Source organism: Bos grunniens, chromosome 29 (assembly GCF_055505025.1).
Source record: "Bos grunniens cultivar Pamir isolate PY7600 chromosome 29, Bosgru_T2T1.0, whole genome shotgun sequence".
In the NCBI taxonomy this organism is placed as follows: Eukaryota; Metazoa; Chordata; class Mammalia; order Artiodactyla; family Bovidae; genus Bos; species Bos grunniens.
In genome coordinates, this window is record NC_141193.1 from 5,848,394 (window position 1) to 5,865,871 (window position 17,478).

At 62.1% G+C, this 17,478-nt stretch overlaps 3 protein-coding genes across 8 annotated transcripts; 1 reads left to right on the forward strand and 2 right to left on the reverse strand.

The window, feature by feature from the left end:
* Positions 1-804: 804 nt before the first annotated feature.
* Positions 805-7,279, reverse strand: TBC1D10C (TBC1 domain family member 10C). 3 transcript variants are annotated; one of them, XM_086385441.1, is made up of 11 exons: positions 6,993-7,279; positions 6,596-6,799; positions 6,161-6,338; positions 5,350-5,449; positions 5,032-5,139; positions 4,839-4,945; positions 4,524-4,638; positions 3,751-3,816; positions 3,463-3,652; positions 1,765-1,919; positions 805-1,492 (listed from the first exon to the last, which is right to left on the reverse strand). In XM_086385441.1, the coding sequence occupies exons 3-11, from the start codon at positions 6,310-6,312 to the stop codon at positions 1,145-1,147; spliced, it is 1,341 nt and encodes a 446-aa protein (XP_086241567.1). In that variant the 5' UTR covers positions 6,313-6,338; positions 6,596-6,799; positions 6,993-7,279; the 3' UTR covers positions 805-1,144. The 3 variants fall into 3 exon arrangements, with proteins under 3 accessions (XP_086241567.1, XP_086241566.1, XP_086241568.1); XM_086385440.1 differs by lacking the exon at positions 6,993-7,279 and having other exon boundaries at positions 6,578-6,606; XM_086385442.1 differs by lacking the exons at positions 5,032-5,139; positions 5,350-5,449; positions 6,161-6,338; positions 6,596-6,799; positions 6,993-7,279 and having other exon boundaries at positions 4,524-4,634.
* Positions 7,280-7,612: 333 nt separating this feature from the next.
* On the forward strand, positions 7,613-11,049 carry PPP1CA (protein phosphatase 1 catalytic subunit alpha). Its single transcript, XM_086385458.1, has 7 exons — positions 7,613-7,710; positions 8,251-8,382; positions 8,513-8,743; positions 9,376-9,480; positions 10,080-10,303; positions 10,385-10,519; positions 10,599-11,049. Exons 1-7 carry the CDS (start codon positions 7,656-7,658, stop codon positions 10,707-10,709), a joined length of 993 nt encoding a protein of 330 aa, XP_086241584.1. The 5' UTR covers positions 7,613-7,655; the 3' UTR covers positions 10,710-11,049.
* Positions 10,826-16,791, reverse strand: RAD9A (RAD9 checkpoint clamp component A). 4 transcript variants are annotated; one of them, XM_086385437.1, is made up of 11 exons: positions 16,638-16,791; positions 16,483-16,553; positions 15,873-16,001; positions 15,312-15,426; positions 15,125-15,224; positions 13,636-13,745; positions 13,410-13,519; positions 13,264-13,328; positions 13,032-13,172; positions 12,056-12,272; positions 10,826-11,766 (listed from the first exon to the last, which is right to left on the reverse strand). In XM_086385437.1, exons 1-11 carry the CDS (start codon positions 16,669-16,671, stop codon positions 11,671-11,673), a joined length of 1,188 nt encoding a protein of 395 aa, XP_086241563.1. In that variant the 5' UTR covers positions 16,672-16,791; the 3' UTR covers positions 10,826-11,670. The 4 variants fall into 4 exon arrangements, with proteins under 4 accessions (XP_086241563.1, XP_086241561.1, XP_086241564.1 ...); XM_086385435.1 differs by having other exon boundaries at positions 12,056-12,533; XM_086385438.1 differs by having other exon boundaries at positions 16,470-16,553.
* Positions 16,792-17,478: the final 687 nt, after the last annotated feature.

Sequence of the window (17,478 nt, forward strand, 5' to 3'; positions counted from 1 at the left end):
GGAGTGTCTTCCTGTGGCCGTGGACTTGTCACCAGCCCGTTTGCAATCAGGGGTCTGAGAGTGCCAACATGTTCCAGCACAGCCATTGAGGAGGGCTGATGGAACACTCCACCATTTAAGACTACAGTCACTTTCTCCGGGTACTCCCGAGCCCGACCGTGCCCCCACCCTCCGCCCTCCACCCTCGGGGGAGGGCACCCGAGGAGGCGGGTCACCGAGACCGCCCTGCAGGGACATGAGCCTGCCTCGGAACCAGCCCCGTTGTCTTGGCAATGGCTCCTGTCCCAGGCACCTCGGGCACCCACGGGGGCAATTAGCGAGTGTGGGAGGGGTTTCCATGGTGGCAGTCCCCAGGGGGTGCGGCTGGGGTTTTGGGAGGGGGCAAGGGCCGGCAGGGCCTTTCTCCTTTGTCCGGGCACACTAGGCCTTTGTTCTCAGCCGGCTCTCTCTGAGGATGGGACCAGGACACGGGGTGGGCAGACTTGGGTTAGAGTGCTCCCACTGCTGGGGGGCTCCTGAAATCAGCAAGGGGAGGGAGCAGAAGAGGAGACAGAGTCCCACATGTGGGCCCAGCGTCCACTGGGGGAGCCCTCCTCCCCCAGGCACAGGAGCCTCACCTGGCCCCAAGAGGCTGGGTGCTGCGGCTTGCCCTTGGTCCCTGTCGCTGGTAAACACCTTCCAGCAGCCAACGGCAGCCTCCATGTGCCTGGGGAGCCGGGGCGGGACTAGGAGGGGCGGGGCCATGAGGGGAGGGGGCAGCTGGTGGAAGGTTGCGGGTAGAGGGCATTGAGCTGACCGCATGCAGGCTTCTGTTCAGACTTTATTCCAGGCCCCTCAGGAGCCTTTTGGGGTCCCCGTGGCCCAGTCTGTGCCCTTTCTTGCACACTCCTCCAGTGCGAGCTTGATGCGTGCAAGGGCCCAGGCACTGGGGCAGCCCTGTGGGTGGGGGAGGGCCTGGGTCCCCCAAACCCCACTCTGTACCCTTCCGTCCTCCTCAGGCCTGAGGCAGTCCACAGGAAAGGAGCGAGGCATCCAACCCCAGCTGTAAAGTGCAATGCCCACGTCGAGGCTGGCATCCACTGTTCAGGCAGTTGGGATCAGGGGGACCCTGAGTCCGTGGTACCCTCAGAAGTGGGACCTACCCTCAGAATCGGGTGTCCAGGAAGGAGGTGGAGCTTCGATGGGACCTGGTGGGGCTCTCGATAGGGGGCCCCCTGGATCGGGTCAGCAGCCCATGGAAAGTCTTGCCTCGGGTCTGGGGCTTGCGCCGGGGCGGCCGGGGCTCCTCTGGGGGCTGTACCACGATGCGGGGCACCTCAGGCCGAGGGCTCCCCCGGGTTCCTGCCAGCTGTTGGGCCTCAAAGATGGCTGGGGCCCCGGGCAGGCGGGCCTGCGGCCTCGGGGGTGGCTCGGATGCCGATGCGGGCAGCTGGGCCAGCTGGGCCTTGATCTCCCGCTGCAGGTCCTGTTCGGACAGGGCCACGCCATGCACCTGCGGGGAGCAGTTGATACTGAGCCCGAGGGAGGGCAGGAAACGATGAGATCCCCGCAGGGCAGGCAGCACACAGCCCCAGGAAGTGGCTGAGGGCTGAGGGGCTGACAGACAAAGAGACAGACTAAGGGAGCCACAAAAAGCCACTTGAGGCCTGGGGTTTCCACATTCTCTGCTGCTCAGAGGACAAGAACGGAGCCCCGTGCTCACTGTCACTACTCCTTCTGGGCCTGTTTCCCCAACTGTGCAGGGGGCGCGCAAGGGGCACCCACCTGGGGCATGAAGACCTCTTCTTGCAGCTGGGCAGGTGGGATGGATCGAAGGGCGCCGAGCGTCTCCAGGAGCCCTGGGCAGGCCAGGCGCTGTTCAGTGGTGCCCAGCGCCAGGCGCACCAGGGTCAGCCCCACGCGGAACAGCACCTTCACACCTGCAGGCCGGTGGGGCTCACTCAGTGTGGGCCAGCTCTCAGCCCGGGCCCGAACCTGTCCTTGGCCAGACTCCTTCCACCCTCCTGCAGCTCTGCTGCCTGGACTGAGAGCAGGTCGGCCATTTGGGGGCACCGGCCAGCAGGTCCCAGCAGCCACGGACACTCGTGGGCAGCGCAGCCTGCCAGGAGCCAAGGGCTGCTGGCAGCCTCACACGGGCCTTCTCATTCTGGGCCTCGGCTCCTCGCCCCGTCCAGTGAAGGGCTGGGTGGTGACGAGACAGCCTTTCCAGATCAGACCTGTGAGCTTCTGATTCTAGGAAGATTCAAGCCAGAGCTCCTCACCCCTAAGCTAAGAGCACAGGGCACACACGTGTGCATACACACGCAGGCACGCACACGCACATGACTTTGGCCTGCTCCTGGAGCCTCAGAGCCCCTCCCTGGCAGCCTCCGGTCTGCTGAGAAAGGCAGTCGGGGGACCAGTAAGGCCTGGTGACCACTGTGCTGTGTAAAGGGACAACAAGACTACTAACATCGTCACCGTTATCAAAGCGCAAGGGTGCCCCCACGGGGCCCGGCCCGCCCCGCCCTCGAGGTCCGAGTCTGCAGGGGAGGACAAGCGGACGGTGACTTGGACGTCCGTGGTTAGAACACTAACCCAGTCTGAAGGCACCTGGGCATACAGCGGGTGCTCAGTAGGTGTACTGATGGATTTCTACCATGCAACTGCTGGACAACCCGTATAGAACCGAATCCAACTGTGCCACTGATGGGGGTACGAGGCAGAGCCCCAAAGACCCAGAGTCCAGCTCAGCTTTGCCCCGACTGCCCCCTGCTCTTAGCCTGGCACCTCTCCCCATGCCTGCACCCCTCAAGTCATCCGTGGCTGGGACCCTGAGGACAGGGCCCTGCCTGCCTCTCCTTCTCCACCCAGCTCCGTGTATCTGCCTCTTCTGAGGAGCAGCCGCCAGCATATTTAAACAGCCCTCTTTTGCCGTTCCCCTACGCTCTGGCATGTCCTTTGTTTTATTTTCTTCACGGAACTTATGACAATCTATAAATATCTTGTTAATTTGGTACCGCCGCCTCCCATCCCCACCCCCACCACCACCAGAATGTAGGTCTCACTTACTCAAGTGGCCTCGGCTCCCAGAGCCATGCCTGGCCTGCGAGGGCTCGCATTGAGGGCCCGGGGGCTCCATCTGCTGTGCCCTCACTGTGCCCAGTCCCCAAGCTGTGCCACTGCTATGGTCTCCCCAGCTCCTGCCCCATCGACCTTGGGGAAGCCTCCCTGACTCCAGCCCTCCCCCCATGTGGATGTTGTGCCCTCCCTGTGGTGATCTCACTGCTTAGGGCGGGGGCTGCTGTTCCTCCCATTGGTGATACGTGGCCAACAGTGGGTTACCCTCGGCACACCCCAGCACCCAGGCCCCAGATCAGGGTCAGCGGTGGCAGCGGGGCAGAGCGAAGCTGGCACCTCCACCTTCTGTGTTCACCAGGCACCCCCTCCTGCCCCCGCCCACCTAGTCGGCCCCCCACTCACCCTCGCTAAGAAAAGCGTCCCAGACACGCAGCACTGTGGGGAAGGGCAGGGAGCGGGCGAAGAGGCACAGGAACCACTCTGGCAGGTAGAGCAGGGGCCCGACGCCCACCTTCTGCAGATGCTTGTGCACGCGCGGGAGCAGCCGTCGCAGCAGGGCCATGAACACCTCGGCGTCCAGCCGCACAGCCTCCTGTGGCCACGCCCATCAGCACTACTGCTGGCTTCCCTAGGCTCCCAACCCCACCCAACCCTCCCGCTGTGCCCTCGGGTCCCATCCCTGCCTCTCACCATGTGGGGCCCGTAGTAGCCGGGGAGGTAAACCTCGCAGATCTGGACCAGGCACCAGAAGGCCTCCTGGGGGTGGGTACAGGCCTTGAGTGCCCACCGCAGAGGGGACTGCAAGGCTGGGGGAGGGGGGCACAGGGGAGGGCCTGGACACCATCTGGGGTGATTCTGGAGCCAGGAGCCTGGTCTCAGTGCTGGTGGTGGGGTTGGGGCAGGGGGTGGGTCTTACCTAAAAGCTTCCCGTTGCCTAGAAAGAGGCCTACCAAGGGGTGCAGGAGTTAGAAGTCACAGGGCTCAGAGGGCTGAATTTGAGGGTCGCAGGGTGGGGACTCACTGGTCAAGGGCAGCAGAGGTCCCAAAGTTCAAGTCTTGGGTTCTTGGGGTCATTGGGGTCAGGGATCATGGTCACAGGGTTCAGAATCAAGGTTCATAAGGTCAAGGTGATAACATCCAAACTTTTAGATCATTGGGCCAAAGGTCAGGGGTCAGGGTTCGATGTTCCTGGAATCAAGGTCATTGGGCTTGATGGTCACTGAGGTTGGCAATCATGAGGCCCTGGCTCATTAGGACAGGTCTTCGTGGGACTTGAGGATCCTAGGTCCCAGAGGCCAGGGTTCCAGAGGATGAGGGGGGGGCGGTCACGGTTCAGGGCACAGGATGCTTTGGTCCCTAGGTCACTAGATTTGGCGGTCCAGGGTCTCAGGTAACTGAAGTCAGAGTTCCTGGGGGTGGGCGTCCGGGTCTGGGGTCCCTGCCGCAGGGCTGAGGGCACTCACCTCTGGGGGCAGGTGCATGAGCAGCACGGCGGCCACAGGGCCCTGGGCCTGGCAGTAGCCCTGCTCCGGCCGGTACAGGGTGTAGGCCTTCAGCACCTGCAGGAGCCCCTGCTGCCTGTGCCAGAAGACCCCATCAGGGGCCAGTCCTCCGGGCAGCCCTCCCGCACCCTCTGGCGGCCCCTGCCCAGGCCTCGGCCCCTCAGGGGCCTTGCTGGGTCCTCTGAGATGCAAAGACGTAAAGCCAGGGGCGGGGACTCTGCCAAAGCGCCTGGAGGTGTGGGGGCTGGGGGTCCCTGGGCATCCCCGCCCTCGTACCCGTGACCCTGGGGCGACACAAACATCTCATGCAGTGGGAACTGGCGGTGCAGGTCCCTGCCGATGGTTTCCATCCACTGTGGGTCTCCCGGGGCCTCAGCCAGGTTCTGCACGTGGGCATGAAGGTGGAGGTGAAGGCCAAGAGGGGTGAAGGGCTAGGGGCGGGGGCTGGGACCCCTGCTGGTCCCCTCACCTGGTAAGTGCCGGGGCTGTTCTTCTGACACACGTGAGCCCCGCACAGAAGGGGCCAACACCGGGCCCGCAGGGCCGAGGGGATGCCTTTCCGGCACTGCATCTTTACCTGTGAGTGAGGCCAGGGCACCCCGTCAGGCCAGCCATGCCAGATACCCCTGCTGCTCTCAGCAGGCCTCAGGCACAATCTGCTATGGGGCAAGAGTCTCCGCAAGGAGCAGGGAGCGAAGGCAAGAGGTGCTGGGACACAGGAGGCTTTATTTTGCCAGGCAGAGGGGGACGAGCCAAGGAGGGCCGCGTGGGACCCTTCTCCCCTCACCTTCTTGTACCGCCGAGACATGGTTTTCTCCCAGTGTGAAGTCATCTCCACCCACTTCATCTCCCGCTGGCGGATGAGGTCTGCAGGAGGGTGACCCGGCCTGGGACACACGACACAGATGTCCAGACACAGGACACCCACGTCCACCACCCTTCCTGCTACCTGGGTGAGCCCAACCCTTGGCCCTGATCTCTGGGAATCTCTGGGGTGGGGAGTGACCTGTCACCCAGGAGTTGCCAGTGGTTGTCATGGGGACAGGAAAGGATGTGGCTCCGATGTGGGCGGAAGCAGGAGATACTGAAGAGGGTGTGTAGGTGTGTGATGGGGGAGGGGCTGGTTGACTGTCCCCCAGGATGGGGACAGACAACTCTTTGGGGAAGTTGAGTAGACAGAGCCCAAGACCTAGAAACCAGGAGTCTTCTCTGAGCCTGATTCTGCCTCTGATCGCGGTGTGACCTCCCTATCTATCTCCAAACTTGTCTCCCTTTCAGCACCTGGGGAAGTGGGGGAACTAGTAGGGGAAGAAGTGTGGGTTCTATGATTTTGGGATTCCTGGGCCGGACTGAAAGGAGAAGCAGGTTCAGCCCCGCTGGGAACCCTCAGAGACTGGGAGGAAGAGACACACAGGGACCCACCCCCCACAGCCCTGCTAAGCTTAAGATTCCATCTAGAACCCGAGGACAGGTGACACTAGCTGGGTCCCCAGACCCTTCCAGGACCCTTGAGGTTGGGCCTCACTCTAGAATTCAGCTCTCAGCCTCCATCATTAGGCCCAGCACCCTGTATGCCCCCTCATCCCTTCCCCACTTACCCTGGCTCTGCTGCGCTGCCCCCAATGAAGCCATAGCGGTCAGCCTGGCGATACGGGCCGGGCCCGCTTAGCTCTGAGTCGGACCCCAAAGAGCTAGAGTCATCCTGCAGCTCGCCAGGCTGCGCCAGGTCCTCGCCCAGGGCCTGGGCCATGGTGCCACCGACCCCGGTGCGGCAGGCTGCAAGATGTGGGCACAGCCAGTGTGAGCGGGGGTTCCTGGCCAGCCTGGGCCCAGGCCTCAGCCCCAGGACCTGCCCGCCTGGTCAAAGAGGACAGGTTGCAGGGTATCGCACCACACCCCTCCGGTCCCCTCTCCTCTTGTGGGGTGGGGGTGGGGCACAGGCCAAGAGGGGCAGAAAGGCCAGGCCCCCTACCGGAGACCCAGGCCCAGGCCCTGTCCCCAGCAGCCCAGCTTACCTCCCTGCTGCACCTCACCTCCTCCTCTCACTTCCTCCTCGGCCACAGCTTCAGAAACCCGCTGGGGGCCCCTCCCAAGTGCGTACGGGGGGGTTACCCCTTCCTCTCCAGGGCTCTTCCGGTCTGCCCCAGTGGCCCTGGGCCATGGGCTCCTCCCACCACCCCGGTGGGCTAGGTGGGTGCAGGCCTAGGTTCTTGTGCTGGGTGTGATGTGGCCAGGGCCTGCCAGGGGTAGAGAAGCCACGCTGCCTCCAGATGTGAGGTCACCGGCAAATAAAATACTCAATTCAGGGTTCCAGTGAGTATTACGCTTTATTTAAAGTTACCTCTTTCGTTAATGCTTTCGACAAGTCAAACAGTAAGGCATTACTGCGCTACTCAAAACGCAAGGACGAGACATTAAAAAATTACGCACCACAGGCATGGGGACAAAAATGAGCTCGGAGTTCAGCGACAGGTGTCTGGGTCTGGTCAGCCGCCCGCAGGCCACAGGGACCCTAGAGGTAAGAGTTCCTCTGTCAATCTGAAGCCAACCCTTGCTTTGAGCCTGTTTCCTTGCCTGCACTTCGTGGACTTAATCTGCACTCTCTGGGGAGACCCAATGAGGTCACACCACCTTCCAGCCCGGGACAGAAGTGGGAAGGACTATTGGGCCCTTGAAAGAGAAAAACAACTTCACACTACTTCCGGCCGCACATCCTCGGTGCAATGGTGGGTAACCCCTCTAGGGCGGAACTAGAGTCGACCTCGCCCCGTGAAGCCCCGCCCCCAGTGCAGGCTCCGCCCCCGCAATCAGATCAGCCCAAGCCCCGCCCCCTGGCCGAGGCCCCGCCTCCCGGGCCGCCGCGGGCCCCGGGCCTGGCGTCCAGTGGAGGCGCTAGAGCGCAGGGGCAGCGGGCGACCGGGCGGGCCGGGGCGGGGCCGGGTGCGGCGGGGCGGGGCGGGCGGCCGAGGAGGCGGGGCGGCGGGCCGGGGCGGGCCCGGGCGGGCGGAAGGAGCACCAGGCCGGAAGGAGGCCGCGGGAGGGCGGGAGCCAGGACAGGGCCCGGAGGTGCTGGGCCAGAGCGGCGGCGCCGCCATGTCCGACAGCGAGAAGCTCAACCTGGACTCTATAATCGGACGCCTGCTGGAAGGTTGGCCGGGGCGGCGAGGGAGGTGGGCGCCCGCCGCGCCCTGGTCCCCTGCACGGCCCGGAAGTGGCGCGCGGGTGGACCTGCCCCTCCCAGGGCCGGCTTCGACTGGGCGGGGACGGGCCGCGAGGTCCCGTGGCCACATCGTCCCCCAACCCCACCCCACCCCACCCCACCCCACCCCAATCGTGGCGCGCTGGGAGGTCTGGGGTTGTTCCCCTTGCCAGAGCAGGACCGGAGCGGGGCGGCGCGCAAGGATTGGCCTGGGCTCTTGGCTGAGGGAGAAACCCGAGAAGCCTACTCCCCCAGGAAGGGGTCCTGTGCTATGAGGTTTTGGATGGCCTCTGCGCACAGCAGTCCCCTCGCGAGCGCCTTGAGGGCAGTTGGGGGTCCCAGGAGGCTCAGCAGCAACAGCTGCCCCTGGACAAGGCGGGGCCGGGAGGCCCAGGAGCCCCCACCCAGAAGTGCCTGTGGGGTCACCGATGACATTCACCCTGTTCTTGCCTGAGGAACCAGGGTCCTGACGCCTCTTTCCGCCCCCAGTGCAGGGCTCCAGGCCTGGAAAGAATGTACAGCTGACGGAGAACGAGATCCGTGGTCTGTGCCTCAAATCCCGGGAGATTTTCCTGAGCCAGCCCATTCTTCTGGAGCTGGAGGCACCCCTCAAGATCTGCGGTGAGCCCCCAGCCCAGGTCCCCGTGGCCTCCTGAAAGCAGCCTTGCCCCCCACTCCTCCCAAGTTCCTCCTTGGGAGGAGGTTCACGTTTAGGCTGGCCCTAGTGCTGACTTGGTTCCCTGGGTCACAGGTGACATTCACGGCCAGTACTATGATCTTCTGCGGCTGTTCGAGTACGGTGGCTTCCCTCCAGAGAGTAACTACTTGTTCCTGGGGGACTACGTGGACAGGGGCAAGCAGTCTTTGGAGACCATCTGCCTGCTGCTGGCCTATAAGATCAAGTACCCAGAGAACTTCTTCCTGCTCCGTGGAAACCACGAGTGTGCCAGCATCAACCGCATCTACGGCTTCTATGATGAGTGTGAGTGGGCAGAGCATCTGGGGCTGCCCTGGTCCTGAAGGGCTCTCCTTGCCATTCAGTGCAGCCCTCGTGTCGACCTGGTGGCTGGGGTGTCAGCGTCTGACAAACACCTGCTAAGCTGAGCGCCGTGAAGGTAGCACCAGCCCATGCCACCCTCCCCTGCCCTCCTAGAGCAGATCCTGGCACTCAGGGACCTGGCCAGTGGCTGCTGACTGAAGGGCTGCCAGGATTCTAAGGCAGGGCCTCACCTGCCGACACTCCCCTCCAGCGCATCCGGAACTTAAGCACTTGGGATGCCTGTTGGGACTGGACTCTGTTAGACAGAAGCCGAGATGAACCAGACCCTGTCTCGACCTGGCCCTGCTCTTGTGCTGGGGGTGGGTACCAACCTTGAGGTCATGCCAGAAGTGGAACTCTGGGGTTCCTGTGGACTCGGCTGCTTTAGAATTCTGTCTGGGAGGCAATGGGGTAGTAGGGGTAGGTGGCGGGGGTTTGGTTTCCTTTTTTGCCTTCCATTCTCTCCTCCTAGCTGTGTCTGAACAACACACAATGTGTCCTGGAAGGCCTGGAGACCCAGGCTGAGGGTGGAGCAGAGAGGCCCTCTGGTGAGCTGTCTCTTTCCCCCTGGACAGGCAAGAGACGCTACAACATCAAACTGTGGAAGACCTTCACTGATTGCTTCAACTGCCTGCCCATCGCTGCCATCGTGGACGAGAAGATCTTCTGTTGCCATGGAGGTGAGCACGACTCTGGGCGTGTGAATGCTTGGGAAGGATGAGCCTCCCAGGGTGAGCACCCCTGGGACCTTGGGACAGAAGCGTCAGCTGGAAGATGTGCTCCCAGTCAGCAGGAACAGCTCTTCCTGGAATCCTGGTATGGGCAGTACTTCTGCCACGAAGTCCCCCCGTGCTGCAGCATCGGGCTGCACCCGCTGTTGTGTCGTGGCCTCGCCTTCTTGCATGGAGTTTGCTTGTCCCCTTTCTCCAGGGCTTCCCTGGTGGCTCAGGTGGTAAAGAATCTGCCTGCAATGCGGGAGACCCAGGTTTGATTCCTGGGTTGGGACGATCCCCTGAAGAAAGGAATGGCTACCTGCTCCAGCTTTCTTGCCTGGACAGTCCATGGGGTTTCAAAGAGTTGGACACAACTGAGCGACTAACACTTTCTCCAGGGAGCTCTGTGCTCCTTGAAGGGACAGGGACTTGGAAGAGGCAGAAGGTGATGAGTTCTGCCTGTGTAGGCTCCCAGGAATCCTGGAGAGGGTGGAGAGGTGGGGGGCAGAGGCTGATTGGCAAAGGCTGCCTGGAGGAGGAGGTGACCTGCCCCCTGTGCTCTCCAGGCCTGTCCCCAGACCTACAGTCCATGGAGCAGATCCGGCGTATCATGCGGCCCACAGATGTGCCTGACCAGGGCCTGCTCTGTGACCTGCTGTGGTCTGACCCTGACAAGGACGTGCAGGGCTGGGGCGAGAATGACCGCGGCGTCTCCTTTACATTTGGAGCTGAGGTGGTGGCCAAGTTCCTGCACAAGCATGACCTGGACCTCATCTGCCGGGCACACCAGGTGGGCTGGCAGCCCCCATCCGGGTGAGAGCAGGGCTGGCAGCCAGCTCCTGCTGAACTAACCGCCTCCACCCTCGTCCAGGTAGTAGAAGACGGCTATGAGTTCTTTGCCAAGCGGCAGCTGGTGACACTCTTCTCAGCCCCCAACTACTGCGGCGAGTTTGACAATGCAGGTGCCATGATGAGTGTGGACGAGACGCTCATGTGCTCCTTCCAGGTGGGGGTTGGGCTGGGGGCGGACAGGCCGAGGGGCCTATGGCACGGCCCCCTAAGCCTGACCAGTTTTTCTCTTCTAGATCCTCAAGCCCGCTGACAAGAACAAGGGGAAATACGGGCAGTTCAGTGGCCTGAACCCTGGAGGCCGGCCCATCACCCCACCCCGCAACTCCGCCAAAGCCAAGAAATAGCCTCCACGTGCCCGCCCTCTGGCCCAGATGGTGGATTGTACAGAAATCACAGTGGCTACAGGGGGCTCATGCTGGCCCCCAGGCCCACCCATCACGGGGAACACGGAGGCTTGGTGTATTTTTCTCTTTTTTTTATGAACCAATAGCAGCATCCAGTCTCCCAGGGCTCTTCCCGCTTGTACCTACAGCGGCTGCAGGCAGGATCCTGGGGCTAAGGCTGCAGCTCAGGGCAAAGCAGGGCCAGATTGGGGATCTCCAGCCTTGCTTGGCCTCAGGGCTGGCAGCCGGATCCTGGGGCAACCCATCTGGTCTCTTGAATAAAGGTCAAAGCTGGATTCTTGCCATAGCCTCTGTCTCCCTTGTCCCAAACACTGGGCCTGGCAACCCTTCCGCCCAGAGCCACTTGGGAGGCTTGCTGAGCTTGGGGCCCCAGCCAGGAAAACCCCAGCCACATGCCCAGGTCCACAGGAGCCCTTGGAATTTCCAAGCCAGAGCCAGAGAGTTCGGGGAAAGCAAGCAAAACAGTGTGTGCCAGTCACAGGGGATCCCAGTGGTGTGCTCAGGATTTGAGGGAGGGACAGGTCATGATTGGCAGAAGGTGGATCAGCAGGGGCAGAAGCCCCACAATGATTTCTTTCTTTCTTAGGGAGGTGGGCTTAGAGAAGGCAGTCCTCTAGTTCTGCCCACAGAATTGGATTAAGAGGTGAGGAAACTCCCTGCAGAGGGCAGCTCAGCACCGAGACTGGGAACAGACATGATAGATTGAGGGTTGAATGAATGATTGGGGGTTGAAGGGAAACAACAAGACCCAGGCCAGGCAAGGCCCTGGGGGAGGTGGCAGGACCAGTCAGCTCGGCTCCAGCAGGGCGCACCTCTACCACCCACCAAGGAGGAGAGCAGACCTGCCCTGGCTGGCCTTGGGAGAGGGGTGGGGCGGGGCTTCATCGGGCCCAGTCTCGGCTCAGCCTTCGCCCTCACTGTCTTCAGCCAGCACAGGGCTGGGGCCCTGGGGAGAGTGTGCAGGGGCCAGGATGGAGCCAAAGAACAGCGAGCGGAACTGGCGAGAGAACAGAGGAAGCCGGGTGAGCTCGGAGGCTGCTCCCTCTGCCTCCCACCCCAGCCTCTGCCTCCATGCTTGGTGGTATCTGACTTTGCAACCCCATGGACTAGCCCACCAGGCTTCTCTTTGTCCATGGGGATTCTCCAGGCCAGAATCCTGGAGTGGGTTGCCATGCCCTCCTCCAGGGAATCTTCCCCACCCAGGGACTGAACCCAGGTCTCCTGCATGGCTGGCGGATTCTTTCCATTGGAGCCACCAGTGAAGCCCCTCTGTCTCTCACCCCTACCTTCTTAGGTGGGGGAGTCCCAGGCACTGTGCTGGGCTCCATGTCATCATCTTCCTCCTCTGAGTGGGGGCTGGAGCTACAGGGGCGCTGGAGGCCAGGTGAAAGGGAGATGGAGGGCAGTGCCCGGGAGCCCTCACTGCCCGTGGTGGTTTCCATGGCAATCATGTAAGAGTCCATGTCGTCGACAGCAAAGTCATCCAGGTCTAGGTGGGGCGTGCTACAGGCAGAGACGGTATCAGTGGGGAAGGGGGCGGGGGACAGAGTTAGGGCCCCACCTGGAGGGCTCAGCCAGTGCCTGCAGGAGCCTAGTAACCATTGGTGACCTCTTGGTTTTATTATTTCCTGATTTGGTGGGAGGGGAAAGGATGGGGGCGGTGTTTTAAGTGGCCGCTTCCGGAAGGGGGTCAACCGTAGAATCCTTTCATCAGAGTTCAGGTAGAGGCCTGAGGGAGGCATCCTGGGGGCCCGCTTCAGCTCACTGCGGGAGGGGAGCGGCAAGTCCAGTGAGCTGGGCCACCTGGGGCCCAAGCCCCCACCTTCCCAGGGGACAGGAACTGGAGCGCACTGGGGCCCAGGGACATACTGGGCAGAGGGCCAGGCCAACTTCCTCCACTTAAACTACGCTGGGCCCATCCTCCCCAACCCACCTGCCCTTGCAGCCACCTGCTTCCCCCATCCCAGGCAGCCCCCTGCCTCCCGGCAGCCCTTTTCCCTCCTTGGCTTGGGAGGACGCCTCAGCCAGAGAAGGAAGCCAGCCCGACCTTGGGGACACTTCCCTGGGTCGGGGGATCTCTGAGTACAGCTGACTGGTGAGGCTGAGCCTGCAGGGCTGGAAGCAGTGAGGACTGTAGGGGCTGGGGCTCGACAGGAAGTGGGGATGGGAGGCGCACAGGGTGGGGGCTGCAGACTCTGGAAGCGGCAGGCTGCAGCCTGGGTACACAGAGTGAGAAGGGGGGTGGGCGGGCGCAGCTCTCACCTGTGAGCCTGAGGCCCAGGCTCTGGCCGCTGGAGCTCCTCTTGGGCATGCAGGGTCTGGGGGTGCGAGTCCGACTCTGAGAGTGTGGCTAGGACAAAGTGGCCGTCCAGCAGAGAGTCCTCGATGGCAAAGATGGCTGGCCTGGGCAGGTGACAGATCCAGACGCAGTCAAGGCCCTTTGGCTTCCGGCACCCCAGAGCCTTCCCCTCCCTATCCCAAGGCTGGGCCTTACCTGCCCGGGGCATCGAAGTGAATGCTGAGGGACAAGTTGGCTGACTCTGCGAAGCTCAGGAGCCCCTGGGAAGGGAGAAGCAGAGCATGGAGGCTGGGCAGGGAGGAGAGGTGGACGGGGCAGTGAGTGCACGGCAGGAACCTCACCCGGAATTCCTTGAGGCAGAAAGTGATGGCCACCCCTTCCTGGGCCTGCAACTGCTGGAAATCCTCCTCTCCGATGCTCATCTCCGTCACCATGGCTTTGATGGCGCTGTCTGGGGGGGGCAGCAACAGGAGGAAGCCGGGCTCTGCCCCCACCAGCCCGTCTCTGCTCTCTGCACCCCCCTAGCCCGTCTCTGCTCTCTGCCCCAGGCCCCATTGGTCCCCTCACCTGCCTCCTCCTCTTGGTAGCTACGCAGGATGACCCTGCGGCCACGGCCGATGCCCAGAGTCACTTCAGCCAGCGCCGGGGGGAAAGGCATAACAGCCTCCACCAGGACCCTGTGAGGAGGGCACAGCATCACACCCGAGGCTCGATCCCGCCCAGTGGCTTTGCTCTCAGAGGACCGGAGGCGGGACAGCGAGGCACCCCAGCATCCAAAGAGAACCAGGCCAGGCCTCGCATGGCCCCAGGGTGGAGCACGGGGGCAGCAGGACACGGTCGCTGCCTCATCCAAGGTTCCCAGGATGTTGTGGGAGAGTAGTCCTCTTGCACGAGATGGAGGCAGACAAGAACAGGCTCACAGAACGCAGCAGGGAGTTCAGGCGGTTTCTGCTGAACTGAACCAGGCAGGTGGCTCCTGCCCATCCAGGGTTGGGAGACCAGACCCACGCTGTCCACATAAACACCGCCTTACAAAGAGTCCTCAGGTCCCTGTCTAGTAGAGACAGGCTAGTGAATAGTTTCAGGTGAAATAACATCTGGAATTTGCCTCAAAACAACTAGGACAGAAGCTGGTTATCTGCTTTTATATGAATTTGAAATTGTCCATAAGACAAACAGAAACAATCACTCGTTTTAAAAGAAAGAAAAATTCTCAAAACCCAGACCACGGATTGATGCTCTCTTTCTCTACCCAAAGGGATCCTGGGCAGTGCTATTTCAACAGAACTCAGAAAAACAAAGTCAGGGCTCAAAGGGACCTTCAAGTTACCAGGTCCTGCGGCTACCAAAAGCAAAGAAACGTGAGACCTTGGGTTACTCGAGTGCAAGGCACACCCTGCACGTGGGCAGGTGGGAGGGGACCCACTCCTCTCTGGTCTTCTCCAGGGACCTTGGCGTCTGCTAGGCTCCCCATCTCCCAGGCCCCGCATGGCCCCTGTGACTACCCAGAATGGCTCCTCTCCTATAGCTGATTATTCAGGCAGCCCTCCAGGACCGTGACCTCCCTGTCCAGCCGTGGCCTGAGGACCCCTCAGGGCTAGAACCCAGCCGGGTAGGAAGAGAGGCTGCCCTTGAACGGGACTTATCCCAGAAGGATGACCAGATCAGAGAAAGGTTACAAGTCCCGGAGCCACAAAAATTAATGGACCTTCAAAGGCCAGAGGAGACGTGAGGGCAAGCCGGAGACCTGTTTTTTGAAAGAGGAGTCAGTGGGGCTGAGTGGTCAGAAAGCCAAGTCAGACTTTGAGGTGGAGAATACAGACTCGGGAGACAGAGAGGAACATGGGACAAGGGAACATCTGGCCCCTCCTCACTCCAGCCTCTGCCCTTAAAGGGCCAGGCAAGGCCCTGAAAGCAAACCGGGTTGGATGAACGCTTTGAGGTTCACAGATACCCTGCAGGAAAAACGGAGGAGGTACCTCCTTAAACTGACTCCTGAGGCCGAAAGAAGGAAGAGAAAAACCTAGGGCTCAGCGTGCAACCAGGGGCTGCTCACCTGGCTGGGGCACGGAGCACATGGGGACACAAGGCTGGGTCGAAGACGGCCTGCAGGGACTCGCAGTCCTGGAAGGACAGGTTGTGAGTCTTCCTCACCCCTGGATGGGCAGACACGGTCTCAGTGGGCTCGCCAACCTCTAATCCCACACCGCAAGGACCCCTGGGTCAGCCAGCTGCTCACTCACCATATTTGCAGTGCAGCTGAACTACCAGGCGGCTGCTCCTGTCATTCAGGGAAATGCAGCACTTCTCCACAGTCTTCTCCAGCATTGCCAGCGAGCGGAAGACAGACAGGAAGGACTAGGCGAGGAAAACACATCCCTCAGCACTGCGCCTCCGCCAACCGGCTCTCACGTCCAGTCCCCTTGGGCTCTGGCCCATCATGGGCTCAGCACTGTCATACCAGGAAAGGACCCCTCACACATGCAGATATCTGCACGCTTCCAGGCCTTCATTCGTGCCCTTACCCGGGTCTGGAATGCCTTCAAAAGACCTGCTTATCTTTCAGGGACCAACCTGAGAGTCATTTACTCCCTGCAGGTCCCTGGCAGATTCAGCTACCCTCTTCATATAACCCGTTACCCCCATGGATGTCTCTACTCGGCCAGGCTCTGCGTTCTGCACCGGATTGCTCCAGTATACATCTCTCCTCCTACAGGCACCTGCTGTGTGCCCCAGAGCAAACTGCACTGCCAGGAGGGTTTCCTGGGGGGAGTGCCCTGCCACTGCTGAGGGACCCATCTCACCTTCATCAGGATCTTACAGCGCAGCTGGTCCTGCCCAGGGGTGGCCGCCTGGTACTGCTGGAAGAAGAGGGGGGCAAAGAGGAAGCAGGCGTAGGCCGAGCGGGAGGAGTTCACGGTCCGGAGGGAGAGCTGGGGCCAGGAAAAGTGGGGAGAAAGATGTGGTCACCAGCAGTGCTGGGCCCAGCCCTCAAGCCAGCTTTTACCCAGGCACTTGTCCCAATGGCTTCTGTTCTACCATCACCTGCAGAAGCCCGCCCTTTCCTTTCAGTCATCAAGGATGTCCTCCATGAAGCCTTCCACGAGTCCCCAGTGGACCTCAACGCCGCCGTTTCCACAGCAAGAGCGCGACCCAGCCTTCAGCACCCACGCCTTTTACCTAATCACCCCCATCCACCACCGGGCACTTTAGGGAGGGCAAGGGCTCTCGACTCAGACACTGGCCTGGGAAGATGACAGGGCCCAAAGGGACACCCCAGCAACAGGGGAGGCCCCTGTTAAACTCAGCAAACGTGCCTACCGGGCACCCTGCCTGATGGGGGAGAGACTCGAGCCCCGATCAGGGCTCCCTTTTGGGACTTTCACGCCACTCCCCCATACCCGGTCTCCTCACCCCGTCTTCCAGGGGCTCCAGGTAGAGTTCGTCCCCGATGCGGGACAGGGAGTGGACGGCCTTGCCGAGCACTGCGGGGAGGAGGAGAGAGACAGCGGTTTGCGGGCGACTCGGGCCATCCCACGTGGTTCCAGCCCCGGCCGACCCCGACTCACCCTTCACGTTGCTGCCCGTGACAAGACACTTCATGCTGCCCCCAGTGACCGGGATGGGGCGGGCGGCGGGTCCCGGGCCGGACCCCAGCTCAACAATGCCCTCCGGATCTCTCCCGCGGCTCCCGGAGGTTGGGGTTCCCTTCCCGCGCACCGCCCCCGGCAGCCCCGCCCCCGCCTCCTGATTGGGCCACAGGCCGGCAGCTCCGTCTCGGGAAAAAGACGCTGGCCGGCTGCGCCGTCACGTGACGGAGGCTGCGCCCGGGGCGGGCCCTGTCACGTGACCCGGGAGCGCCGGGTTCCTCCGTGAGGTCCAGGCCCACCCTCGGCCCTCGAGCGGCCCCGGGAAGCCCGGCTGGCAGCCGGCCCCGTCGCGGCCGCGCGCCCGAACGCGAGGCGCCCAGAGGGTGTCGGGGAGCCAACAGTGGGCTCGGAATCCGGAGATGTGCGGGCGGGCCTGGCCCAGGTCACTCATTTAGTACGGATTTCCTGGACGTCTGTCGGGCGCCGGGGGGTGCGTACGGGGTCGGTGCAAGACCGTCTCACTCCGTCCGGGCGGGCCGGGGACGCGGATAGAAGCAGCAACTGCCAGCTCTGAAAAGATAGTAACGCACCTTGCTACAGGATCCCGGGGTGGGAAGTGACTGCTTGCCGTAGCTTCGACGATCCTTTGATCCCAAAGAACAGAAGCTTCTCCGGACGAAAAGGGGTAGAAGGGTTTGGCCGACAGGAGAAGGCGCGAGTCAAGACTCAGCAGCGCGTGGGGCTTTTCCCTCCGTTGGGAGGAAAGTGGGTTTGTGAGAGGAGGGATGGGGGCTGCTGAATGATGAGGGTCACTGATGGA

Excerpts from the sequence above, each read along its gene's own strand:
- TBC1D10C (XM_086385441.1), bottom strand. The coding sequence starts at position 6,312 with ATGGCCCAGGCCCTGGGCGAGGACCTGGCGCAGCCTGGCGAGCTGCAG. Across the intron at positions 4,946-5,031 it reads ACAGCCCCGGCACTTACCAG|AACCTGGCTGAGGCCCCGGG; the intron begins GTGAGGGGACCA and ends GCCCACGTGCAG. Across the intron at positions 3,653-3,750 it reads GCTACTACGGGCCCCACATG|GAGGCTGTGCGGCTGGACGC; the intron begins GTGAGAGGCAGG and ends GCGTGGCCACAG.
- PPP1CA (XM_086385458.1), top strand. The coding sequence starts at position 7,656 with ATGTCCGACAGCGAGAAGCTCAACCTGGACTCTATAATCGGACGCCTG. Across the intron at positions 7,711-8,250 it reads AATCGGACGCCTGCTGGAAG|TGCAGGGCTCCAGGCCTGGA; the intron begins GTTGGCCGGGGC and ends TTCCGCCCCCAG. Across the intron at positions 10,520-10,598 it reads CGCTCATGTGCTCCTTCCAG|ATCCTCAAGCCCGCTGACAA; the intron begins GTGGGGGTTGGG and ends TTTCTCTTCTAG.
- RAD9A (XM_086385435.1), bottom strand. The coding sequence starts at position 16,671 with ATGAAGTGTCTTGTCACGGGCAGCAACGTGAAGG. Across the intron at positions 13,329-13,409 it reads TCTGCCTCAAGGAATTCCGG|GGGCTCCTGAGCTTCGCAGA; the intron begins GTGAGGTTCCTG and ends CTCCCTTCCCAG. Across the intron at positions 11,767-12,055 it reads GGACTCCCCCACCTAAGAAG|TTCCGCTCGCTGTTCTTTGG; the intron begins GTAGGGGTGAGA and ends TTCTCTCGCCAG.